At 36.4% G+C, this 12,733-nt stretch overlaps 1 protein-coding gene across 9 annotated transcripts in view; it reads right to left on the bottom strand.

The window, feature by feature from the left end:
* Positions 1 to 12,733, bottom strand: part of MPP7 (membrane palmitoylated protein 7) — a 252,173-nt gene that overhangs the window by 72,670 nt on the left and 166,770 nt on the right. For all 9 annotated transcript variants that reach the window (XM_009214166.4, XM_009214164.3, XM_009214167.3 and 6 more), the window contains one exon: positions 3,851 to 3,982. In XM_009214166.4, the coding sequence (XP_009212430.1) occupies positions 3,851 to 3,982 (132 nt within the window). The remainder of the gene's footprint in view (positions 1 to 3,850; positions 3,983 to 12,733) is intronic.

The following is a 12,733-nucleotide window of genomic DNA, read 5'->3' as shown; positions in this document are numbered from 1 at the left end:
GTGGTATTACACCCACTGTGCGGGTGTGAGGGGATGTAGGGCAGGAAACAGAAGACCAGGATGCTAGGGCAAGTGGAGGAAAGACAATGCAAAGACACAGGACTCACTGAGAAGATGACGTCTGAGTAAACAAAGACTGGACGGAGGTGAAGAAGTTAGCCAATGGGAAGGAACAGAAGACACAGCGAGTGCAAAGGTGCCAAGGGGGCTATGAATGAAATGTTCAAGGGAGAGCAAGGTAACCAGTGTGGCTGGAGCCCAGTAGAAGAGGAGCAGCAAGAGGAGATGAGGTCAAAGGCAGAAGGAAGTCAGCTTATGTGCTTTATGAGTCACTGTGAGGAGACTGGGCTTTACTCCAAATGAAAGAGGGAACATGCAAGGTTGTGAACAGCAGGAGGGGCACAATCTAGGAGGACCACTGCACCCACTGTGTTAAGAGTGAAGGATGGCAAGGGCTAAAGCAATAAAATTAATGAGAGGTTAATACAGGTTGGGGATCCCTTGTCTGAAATGCTTAGACCAGAAGTGTTTCAGATCCCACATATTTTTTTCAGATTTGGGCATATTTGCATTCTTATCAGTTGAGCATCCCAAATCCAAAAATATGAAATCCAAAAGGCTCCAATGACCACTTCCTTGGAGCTCATGTCTGCACTCAGAATGTTTCAGATTTTGGTACATTTTGGATTTCAGATCTTCAGATTTGGGATGCTCACTCTGAACAATAATTCAAGGGAAAGATGATGGTGGCATGGATCTGACTGGCAGGAGTAGAGGTGATGAAAGGGGATCTGGATACATTATTGGGAGAGTCTAAAGGATTTCCCAGTGGATTGCCTGTGGAATGCAAAAGAAAGAGAAGGATTAAAGATAGGCTCAACGTCTTCTGGCTGAGCAGCTGGAAGGATGGAATTGCCATCAACTAAAAGGGGTTAAGACAAGGGTGGAACAGATTTGGGGACAAAGATTGGCAGTTTATTTTTGGATATGTGAAAATTGAGATGTCTATTAGACCACCAAATGGAGATAACGAATAGACAGATGGATATATAAATTTAAAGATTAGAAGAAAAGACTGGAAGAGAAATAACCTTGGGAGTCTCTGGCACACAGATGCTTCTGAAAGCCATGGGCAGGATAAAATCACTTCTGGAATGTGTAGATAACGCAAAGCACTCCAACGCATAAGGGTCTCATTATAGACAGAGATAAGTGCCCTGATAGAGTCTTCTTGCTATCCCCTGATTCCACTTTGCTTGGAGGGTAAATTACAGACTTGAAGAACAATCTCTCGCTTTCTACATGATACTACCACTTGAATCAATCTTCACTTTGAACCCTTCATTCTTGAAGACTTCTGTTTCCATATTGCTTTCCAAACCTCTCTTACCACAATTGTTTGATGTATTCCCATTGCAATATATTTGCGTAAAAATAAGATCAAATCTCAAAATACAGAGTACATTACATGTGATACTGTACAAAAGTCATCAATCCTATGGCATAGTCTGCAAATGCAAAATAAATTAAAATTGGATCTAATATTTTTAAAATTACGTATTTTCCTACATAATTATTTTGAATGTATTCTATGTGATTGTGTTTTAAAAATAGAGCATGGAGAATTCCAAGTTGGATTGAAAAAATAAATTCTGGTTAGATTTTTCTTAATTATTAATTCTGTAAAATGGTTTATAAAAAGGGACTGCTTAATGGGTTATCATGATTTCCTTAAACAAAAAATTTATCTCCTATAGAATTGCTTGAACCCAGGAAACGGAGGTTGCAGTGAGCCAAGATCGCACCACTGCACTCTAGTGCCTGGCAACAGAGTGAGACTCCGTCTCAAAAAAAAAAAAAATTATTTTATTTATTTCCTATAAACTGCCAGCATTGCAAGGTCTCCTCAAGTAGGTGACACAGTGAATTTCAAGTTGAGCCTTTGAAATAAGTGTTTTAAAGTGTGATCTACCAAAAACTTGCACGAAGAATATCTGAGACACTTTTTAAAATCAAGATTCCCAGGCACCAAAAAAACTCTCCTGATACAAATTCCTTGGGATTCAGCCCAGAAATCTGCATTTTACGTAGGCATCTCAGGTCATTCTTCCAATACCAAAATCTGACAGCCACTGTTCTCAAAGAAGCAAGAGGACAGCCCAGGCAAGAGGACAGCCCATGCAAGTAACACTGAGAATTTAGGATCAAAATCTACTCACCAACAAACAGAATTTCATTTTCAAGGGATCTTGCCCCTCAAGTGATCACCCTTTTTCCTATCCATTATCTAATACCCACATGACCTGTGTTATTACCTGCTCCGAGGTAACCATTCTCTCCTTGAGCAGATGCAACCTAGCTTTTATCTTTTAAATATTAAATAGAATATAAATTCTAATATTTTTTAAATATTAGATAGAATATATTCTAATATTTTTTAAATATTAGATAGAATATATTCTAATATTTACATCATGTTTGCATAATGCTTCAGAACTCATAAACCATTCCAAACACATTATATCTTAGCTGATGTTCAAAAACACTTGCAAAGAGGTACATTTCCTGATTTTCTGATAAGGAACCTGAGGCTGAGATGGTGAGTGGTTTGCTCTATAGGATACAGGGCAAAGTGACAGAATCCCAACTCCCACTTAGGTCATCCAATGCAAGCTGTGTTTATGTCACCACATTATGGATCCCAATAAACAAAACTGCATTTTTAGATAACACTGGTAACCTACCCCTTGGTTGCCAAATGTTGCAGCCTTTCCTCGTGAATCACTTGTCAAGCATTTCCTGACCATCCACTTGCTAGAATTTTATTTCAGCTTAGCTTCCAGCACTTTGCCTACTTCTGATTCTCATGACTAGAGCTCATTCTCCTAAAGATATCTTTGACTCTTAATCTTCTCTCTGTGTGTTTTTCATTTCGCTTTGACAGTCCTGTGACTTCTCCAACAATCTCTCCAAACTAACAAATGTCATTTGACTGATGTTAAATAACAAATCTGTTGAAAGTACTTTCTATTTTTCTGGCTAGTATAATTTTTAAACTTTAAATCTGTTCACTCAATAATCTTACTTTACCTTAACAATAATTGCAAAGATAATACACTACTTATACATTTGAATGAGAAAAATTTCAAGACAAGTAATTCTATTCATTTGATTTCATATTCCAATGTTTAAAATGACATTTTGAATCTTAATACTTTATTTAAGGAATGGCTAACAAATAATTTTGGAAATTTCTTCACTGCCATTAGAGGTTCTATTTTTCTATATTAAGCTTTTTTTATTTTTAAAAATAGAGCTATTTAAACATAAAATTAAATTAAATTAAATTAAACAGATTTAAGTTCCACGCCTCCTGATATAATAAGATCTTCAAAAGATGTTTATCAAAGAAATTAGATGTTTACTTCACTGAGACTTCTCAAAAGTTTTGTTGAACCTGCTGTAAATTAGTTTAAATTTAAAAAGCAATTGAATTAAGTATATAAAATAACTTAAAGTTGCATTCCCATAGACAAAAGCAATTTTTTTTAAGTTGTACCATTTAATCTCAAATCAGCCATGCTTGGTACATGTTACACTTTCTTTCATAAATGTCAACAGGTTGTATTTTCAAAATCATTGCTATTTAAATGTAGCCAATAAAATGTCTATTATTTTATTTGGCTTCATTTTCATTTTTCAAAAGCATGTTCTTTAGACATCAATGTTCCATTTCTTTTAAAGTTTGATAACATAGAGGAAGCATATTTTAAAGAGAGTTATACATGGTATGCACCATCAGATTTGGCCCTATCATGATATCTACTCATATCTGAGCACCAAAACTCACCAGTGGTTCTCTATTTTTGACCAGACGGATTATCTTTACTGAGTCTTCCTCATCATCAATATCTTCAGGCATAGGAGGCAACACAGGGTCGTAATTCTTCTGAGCCACAGTATCATGTACAGAGAGCAAAGCCTGTAATATTCAAAGGTTGATTTAAATAAGTAAATATATACACATATATATACTTATATTATGTGTATATACATATAACATATACAATTTCAAACACATTTAACTATAAGGAGAATCAAAACAGTATTACGGTTCTGACATAGTAGTGGTAATAAGGCAATTACTTGAACAGGTGCCTCTTCCACAAATAGAATGGGAAACAGTGCCTGTCCAGAGAGCAGATGGCAGCTCTACTTAGCAGCCACCTCTGTCCCCAGTGTCACTGATATATGTAAATAATCAACATATAATCTCCTCTAAGATTATATGTACATTCTCTGGTTTATCCTTAAAAAGGTAGCAATTTGTGGTAAGAGTGCGGGGGATGTTACTTTTGGAAGAAGGGAGAACATGAGGGCTAAAGATGCATTGTCAATGACAGTCTGAGAATATCCTGTATTTTGTTCTTTCCTACTATTTTTTCTGCTACTAGCAGAAAACACAATGATGATCAATATGATAGATTCTTTTTTTTCCCTCACCCTAACTGTTTGTGCAATTGGTGACTACTATGTGTATAAAAGAATAAAAGTAATTCCATACCAAAGATGAAAAGAACACCAGAACTTTGACACGTCACAATTCACTATTTTAGATGAGTGGGTTTTGGATTTTCAACGAACTTGACCCCTAATAAGCAACATCACTATTCATAAATTACTCAAGCCATCCTTGAATCCTCTCCTCTTACTGACATTCTCAACATCCAATATATATTCTATTTTTAAAAAACATTTTTTTAGACACAAGTTCTTGCTCTGTTATGCAGCCTGGAGTTGAGTGGTGGGATCACAGCTCACTACAACCTCAATGCCAAGGCTCAAGTGATCCTAATTCCCCAGCCTCCTGAATAGCCGGGATTACAAATGCATGCCCCAATGCCCAGCTAATTTTTAATTTTTTTTTTTTTTAAACTTTAGACAGAGTCTCACCCTGTCGCCCAGGCTGTAGTGCAGTGGTGCAATCTCGGCTTACTGCAACCTCCACCTCCCAGGTTCAAGCAATTCTCTGCCTCAGCCTCCCGAGTAGCTGGGATTACAGGTGCTCACCACCATGCCTGGCCAATTTTTTTGTATTTTTAGTAGAGACGGGGTTTCATCATTTTGCCCAGGCTGGCCTTGAACTCCTGACTTCTTGATTCACTCGCCTCAGACTCCCAAAGTGCTGAGATTACAGGCATGAGCCACTGCACCTGGTGCATATCCTATTAAATCTACTTCCAAAATACACCTAAAGGTTTTTTCTCCACTTTAGATCAGAGATTGGTAAACTACAAGATCTGTTTTGTAAATCAAGTTTTACTGGAACACAGCCCATGCTCATTCATTTATCCATTGTCTATGGCCACTGTCATGCTACAATGGCAAAGTTTAGCAGGTAGAACACATACTTTTTACATAAAAAGCTGGCAGGTCCCTGGTCTAGATCATGGATGCCATCATTTTTGCCTGGAGCACTCCAGTAGTCTTCAAATGGCTCAGCAGCATTCAACTCTGGCCCATATTCAAGTCCACAATTCACAGCGTAGCCAGAGTGATTATTTTTAAAACTTAAATCACATAACTACCCCTTAATAACCCTTCTAAAGTTGCCCATCGATCTTGGGATGACCAAACTCTCCAGGATGTCTTAAAAGTCCTGCATGCTTCTCCAACCTTATCTTACAGTGCCCTCCCTCCTCACTCAACTTGAATAACTCTTTCTCATAGAGGTCTGGCCAAAACATTACATAAAAGCAGATATCCTCATGACTGAATCCCATAGCACCTTGTTCTTTGCCTTCATACATGTCCATAATTTATAATCATATGTGCGGTTTTTGTTTATATGGTTAATATTTGCTGTCTACTGAAACAGAAGCTCTAAAATGGCAAATAAATAGTGTCTGTTTTTAATCAAACTTTTGAATTGACTATAACATATATACAAAAAGTACAAATCATAAGTGTATAGCATAAAATTTCAAAAATGAATATGGCCAAATAAATACCCCCAAAACAAGAAATACAACATTAACCAAATGCCAGTGGCCCCCACTTATGCTCCTTCCTAGTCATCATGCCCTCTATACCCCCCAAAGTGTCAATCTTTCCCTTTATTTGAAAAGCATATAATTAGAATATAAGTGTGTATTCATTCTTCCCTAATATTAAGCTAGTGAAATTCATCCATGGTAGAAGGAATTCATTTTTCATTGTTATATAGTATTCCAACATATAAATACCTTACAGTTTTTTCACCCATTATGCCTTTGAGGGGCATCTGGGTTGTTTTCAGTTCCTGGCTAGTATAAATAATGCTGCCATAAATGTTTCATATCTTTTGATGCAAATATATATATATATATATATGATGTTATTTAAGTATATTTAAGAGTACAATGCCTGGGTCATGGGTATATAGTAAGTACATTCAACATTAGTAGTGTTTTTCAATTATACTTCTACTAACAATGTGAGTTCTTCTACTTTCTAACATGATCCCAAACATTTTACATTATTAGTCTAAATTTGGCCATTCCAAGTGTACAGTGGTATTTCCTGCGGTTGAAATGTTCATTTTTCTTAAAATGAATGAGACTGAAACCCATTTGTGTTTACTGGGCATGTGTGTCTCTTTGTGAAATGCCCCCTCAAGATATTTGCATGTTTTTCTATTGCATCTTTTTCTTATTAATTTGTAAGAACTACTTATAACATACTGGACCCCAGTCTTTATCAGTTATGTGTGCTAAAAATACATTCTCCCTTTTGGTAGCTTGCCCTTTCACTCTCCTTCTTGGTGATTTTTGCTCAATAAAGGACTCTAATTTTAATGAGCTCAATTTATGTTTTTTTCCTTCGTGGTTCATGCTTTTTGCATACAACAAGAGTTTTAAAGGGGAAAAAATAAACAATATCAAGATGATAAAATACCCGCGAAGATAATGGCTGCAAATTTTTGAGAACTGATGAAAGACTCTACAGGTTCAGGAAGCCCAATATATCCTTTAGGAACAAGGAAAGACAAAAAGAAACCTATGCTTAATACATCACAGCAGAACTGCAAAATGGCAAAGGCAAAGAGAAGATCTTAAAAGTACTCAGAGCAAAAAAGACAGGTCATCAGAAAGGAAAGAAGAAAACTGATTGACAGCTGATTAACAGCACCAGTAGACATTAGAAGACAGTTCAAATACTTTCAAAGTGCTTAGAAAAAAATAATAGCCAGTCCAGAATTGTGTATCCAGCAAAAGTACCTTTCGAAAATAAGGATGAGGACCAAGATGAGGTTAACAGGGATCTGCCTGAAAACCCTAAAAACTAAAAATACATAAAAATAAAGAATAAGAAACAATACTTTTCAAAGATGCTGGACATCAAGCAACAAAGGACAGAGATCACTGAGAGACAGGAAACAATGTGAGCCTATGATCGCCCCAGCATTACAGCCTAGAGTTTCCAGGCTGTGATGGCAAAAAAGAAATACAGGCAAAACTCAGTGGTCTCGAGTTGAGAAAACAGAGCTGAGAATCCAGAGAGGTCAACTGACTAAAGTTCTCAGTGAAGACAAAGAAAAGGAAAGGGTGGCACATACAGAATTCGGGAGATCTGTAGGAGGTCTCCCTTGAGTCCTGAGCAAAGTCCTTAGCCATGGCATGCATATAAGAAAACTACCAGAAAGGATTAGAGCAGTGGCTCTTAACTGAGGGCAACTGTACTCCCTTGGAGCCATTGGCAATATCTGGAGACATTTTTTGATCGTCACAATTTAAAGGATGTTACCGCCACCTACTGTACTGAGGCCAGGGATGCTCCCAAACATTTGATCGTATACAGGACAGTCCCCTAAACTCCAGAAGCAATTATCCAGCCCATAAATGTCAATAGTTCTAAGGTTGAGAAACTCTGCATTACAAAGAATAATCCCTGAAGTTTGCTTAGGGCAGGAATAGTTCTTGTTCTCATCAGTTAGCAGGAAAACCTCATAATTCATAGGCACTGAGAAGAGTTATGGGATGCGTATTATCTCAATAGTGGAAAAAATAAGCCCAATATTTAATGCTGCTATGATCTCACCTGAAAAAAAGTTAAAAATAAGCCTCTGAAAGATCAAAATGTTTCCAAGTAATTTAACTGTATAACAAAATAAAGCTCAAGAATACTATCTATAGCAGGGGTCTTCAACCCCAGGCCACAGACCAGTACCCGTTATGACCTGTTAGGAACCGGGCCGCACAGTAGGGGGTGAGTAGTGGAGAACGAGCAAAGCTGTTCCCCATTGCTTGCATTACCACCTGAGCTCTGCCTCTTGTCAGATGAGCAGCAGCATTAGATTCTCATAGGAGCGTGAACCCTGTTGTGAACTGAGTATGCAAGGATCTAGGTTACATGCTCCTTATGAGAATCTAATGCTTGATGATCTGTCACTGTCTCCCATCACCACTACATGGGATCATCTAGTTGCAGGAAAACAAGCTCAAGGTTCCCACTGATCTTAAATTATGGCAATTATGTAATAATAATAGAAATAAAGTACACAATAAATGTCATGCACTTTAATCACACTGAAATCACTCCCCAAACCCCCATCTGTGGAAAAACTTGTCTTCTGTGAAGCCCATCACTGGTGCCAAAATGGTTGGAGAAGGTTGATCTACAGAAACACAAAATACCCAGCATCCAACAAGATAAAACTCACAGTAACTGGTAGTCAATCAAGATAAAACTCACAATGACTCAAAATTGCTAGGTATGCAAAGAAAGCAGAAAATACTGCTCATAATGAAGAAAAAAATGAAACAATGAAACCAAATACTGAAATTACACAGATGATAAAACTGGATAAAACCAAACCCTAAAATTACACAGATAGCAGACAAGAAAATTAAAAGTTATTATTTAACTATATTTCAAATGCTCAAAAAAGTTAAAGGAAAGACAGAACATGAGATATAGAATATTAAAAAATTACTCAAATCAAACTTCTAGATATGGAAAGTATGAAATAAGAAAAAAGTGAACTGAATGAGATTAATATAGATACTGCAGAAGGAAAAGCAATCCTGTAGAATAAGCAACATAAGCTGTTCACAGTGAAACACAAGGAGAAAATATACTAACAAATTATGAACAGGACTTAGTGATCTGGGGAACTACTTTAAATGGCCTAATATACATGTTAACTGGCATCTCCAAAGAAAGGGGGCAGTTGCTGGAAACTATTTAAAGAAATATGGCAGAAAATAGTCCAAATATGATGAAATAAGTATAAACCCATGTGTTCAAGAAGCTCAATGTACCCAAGCACAAAGAAAACATAAAACACCACCAAAAAAATTGCTTAAAGCCAGGAAAAAATATTAAAATCAACCAAAGGAAAAAAAATTATATATAAAAGAATAAGGATTAAAAACGACAGCACACTTCTCATCAGAAACAATGTAGACCACAAAACAATGGAGTAACACCTTTAAATACTCAAAGAAAAATACTGTTATCTTAGAATTCTATACCCAGCAAAAATATCTTTTAGAATTGAAGGGGTATTGAAAAGTTTTGAGAAACATACAAAAGCTAAAAGAATTCACCACCAGCAGACTTGCATTGCAAGAAATGTTACAGGAAGTCTTTCAGACAGGAGGAACAAGTTGGCAGATGGAAATGTGGGTCCATACAGAGGAATAAAGAACACTGGGAATATCTACTATCTGTGTATCTATGGCATATCTTGCACATAGTAAAATAGAGATAGCTGAATAAAATGTTTTTAAATGAAGCAATTATGATAATTGGCAGGCAATATTAAGAACATCAGCTAAGTATCTTTTCTTCTTAGCTTTGTTCCATATCTGCATTCCAAAATAATTTTATAGGTATTAGGTTTGTAATTTTTAATGACTTTGTTTTACAAATATTGTTGGAGAGCAACATTTTTAATTTTGGACAACTAAAACAAATTTTGCATTCCATTATCCTGTTTTAACTGAAGTGATTTTATTCTTTAATATACAGACTTTCCTTTCAAAAGGCAATACTTAAATGGAAATTGTGTTTCCATATGCCAGAGCCACCAATCACAACTGATGGGTTTACCTGTTGCTCAGAAGAATCTGCAGGAAATTGAACACTAGGCCTTGTAACTCATCAGACTCACAAGCACTCACTGCACTGGACCTCCTGGAGTCAACTTTATGTTCTAAGTATCTGTCAGGTTCACAGAATTAAGTGTCCAGCTTATAAGGATGAGTAACATTGATTTATCCCTCCAGAAGGCAGCTTAACTTTTTCCTTCAGCTTGCTTTAATGAAGTTTCATCCATCTTGCATGCTCAGGCAGTGAGTAATTTCTGTTAAGTGAATGTTTGGAAGCTAAAATTTACAACAAATCTTATTTTATTGCCTTTTTAAAAATCTACCAAATTCTCCCTGACTTCCTAAATTGTAATGCCACATTCTAGAAATGATGTCACTTTACTGTTTTATCAAAAATGAGCCCCCAGAATGATGACTCATACAGGTTAATTTGACTTTAATGTGACAATCTGATGGTTAGAAGTGGTTCTGATTTATTAATGACTATCTTTGTTTCCCCTAGAAACAAAGTCTCTGTATAGAACAATATCCCTCCATCAATGCCCCTAAATGCTACCAACATTATTGCTTTTGCCTATTTTATCACTGCAGGAAGTATTCACATTCAATTAATCTAGTTAGGCCTTTGGCTACTTACTTTTACATTTTCAGACATCTATCATTTCCTTTATATTGCATTTATTTTCCTGAACTGGATTTTGTAGACATTATTGACTAATAAGAATAATCAATTTTTTAATATGGCAATTGACTGATCAATTCATTCTAGGTATAGTCTTTCAATTTTTGACAGTTCTCAGGTGACACTATTATTACAGAATGACAAGTCATTTCCTAACTATCAAAGACTTGAGGGCAACAGGTTATACAAGAAAAGTGTTGGCAGTCTTCTGAACAGAACAAGAGATTCCTAAAGAGTAAAATCAACAAAATCACAATCTTATACTACTATGAAGAATATGAAAGAAAAGTTTGAATGTCATATAAATGTACAGATTATCTTATATGAAGAGACAAGGCTATAATGGAAAAAAAATTCCACCAAACATTTAATAATTTACATTGAATTCCATTTACTGGGAATCCCAATGTTGCAAGCACAGAGCTGTGTGCTAGAAACAAAGAAGACCATCCTGTATATCATTAAGTGTGGCAGACTGCCACTGTTACTACTTGAGACCCTCGTTACAGCAGTTACTACTGTTACTGCCTGAGACCGTCATTATGAGACTGAATGAAGGGGCGAACATAGAAATGATAACAAAAAACAAAAGAAACTATTTTAAGGAAAGGGCCAGGGAGGAGAAGAAGAAGAGAGCTCCCTGCTTCTAGTGAGCAAAGGCAGCCCCTGAGCTGCTACCGCCCTTTGTATTTATTAGGTAGAAAGAGCAGGGAGGAGGAGGTAATGATTGGTCAGCTGCTTAACTGATCACAGGTTCGCATCATTGCTAACAGGCTTCAATTATGCCTAATCACCAGAAACACGTGCGCTTGGGGCATGACTGCCCTCAGCATTCCTTCTGGGCAGCGGACACAGTTGTTAGCTTGCCAACATCCTGCATTTATGAGAACAGTTTGCTGTTTACTCATATAGCCTCCAGTGGTATACTGAGCTGATCACAACTCTCACACTTTCGGCCTCCAACAAGTAAGAAAGATATACTTTTGTTCTTTATTAGGTACAGAACACAGAAAATCCCTGAAACACACATACACACACACAAGCACACACACAAACATCTGTTAAATGTCCAGTTTAGTTTCTAGATACAAGTTTTTGAGCTTTCGTTTTCTTAATCTTTAAAGAGTTAATATTAGTACCTACTTAATAGGGCTTCACAATGATTAACAAGATAATACATGAAAGCGCACGGCAAAAAGGCTGCTCCGAAGTAAAGACTTCGTGTTATTGGTTTATTAGCTATTACAATTAACTTTAATGGTTATCTTATTTCAGGAATAGTCACTTTGTATATTTAACTTTGTCTATAAACTTGTAAAGGACCATATATAAATGTTTTTAAAATGCTTTCCATATAGCTATGCTTTTCCTTCATATATTTGCCAAAGTTGGCCAAACTAGCAAGCAAACATTTTTTAACAAATTTTACATTTAAAAAGTTAATAGGTTGTATACTGTGATAAAAATGGATGAAACTAGAAATTAACATCTGTAAATATAAAATAGGAAACCCAAACAACCTCACAAATGTAAGTAAGTCAGGATATTGAAGTTATCAAAATGTATTACAGACAATCAAGAAATTAATATCAACGCCAATATGACATACACATTGTCCATGGAAAGTGACCAAATTTAAAAGAAAGCTGCATACTCTTAAATGTGTTTGTAATTAAACAAGTATGACAGCTAAGTATTCCACTATCTAATCAAAGATAGATGTAAAGAAAAAAATTAGACCCGGTGCGGTGGCTACCGCCTATAATCCCAACACTTTGGGAGGCTGGAGCAGGCAGATCACCAGAGGTCAGAAGTTCGAGACCAGCCTGGCCAAAATGGTGAAACCCCATCTCTACTAAAAATACAAACATTAGCCAGGTGGGTGGCATGTGCCTGTAATCCCAGCTACTTGGGAGGCTGAGGCAGGAGAATTGCTTGAACCTGGGAGGCTGAGGTT

This window comes from Papio anubis, chromosome 11, assembly GCF_008728515.1.
Source record: "Papio anubis isolate 15944 chromosome 11, Panubis1.0, whole genome shotgun sequence".
Lineage (NCBI taxonomy): Eukaryota > Metazoa > Chordata > Mammalia > Primates > Cercopithecidae > Papio > Papio anubis.
This window is presented reverse-complemented; position numbering and strand designations above follow the sequence as displayed.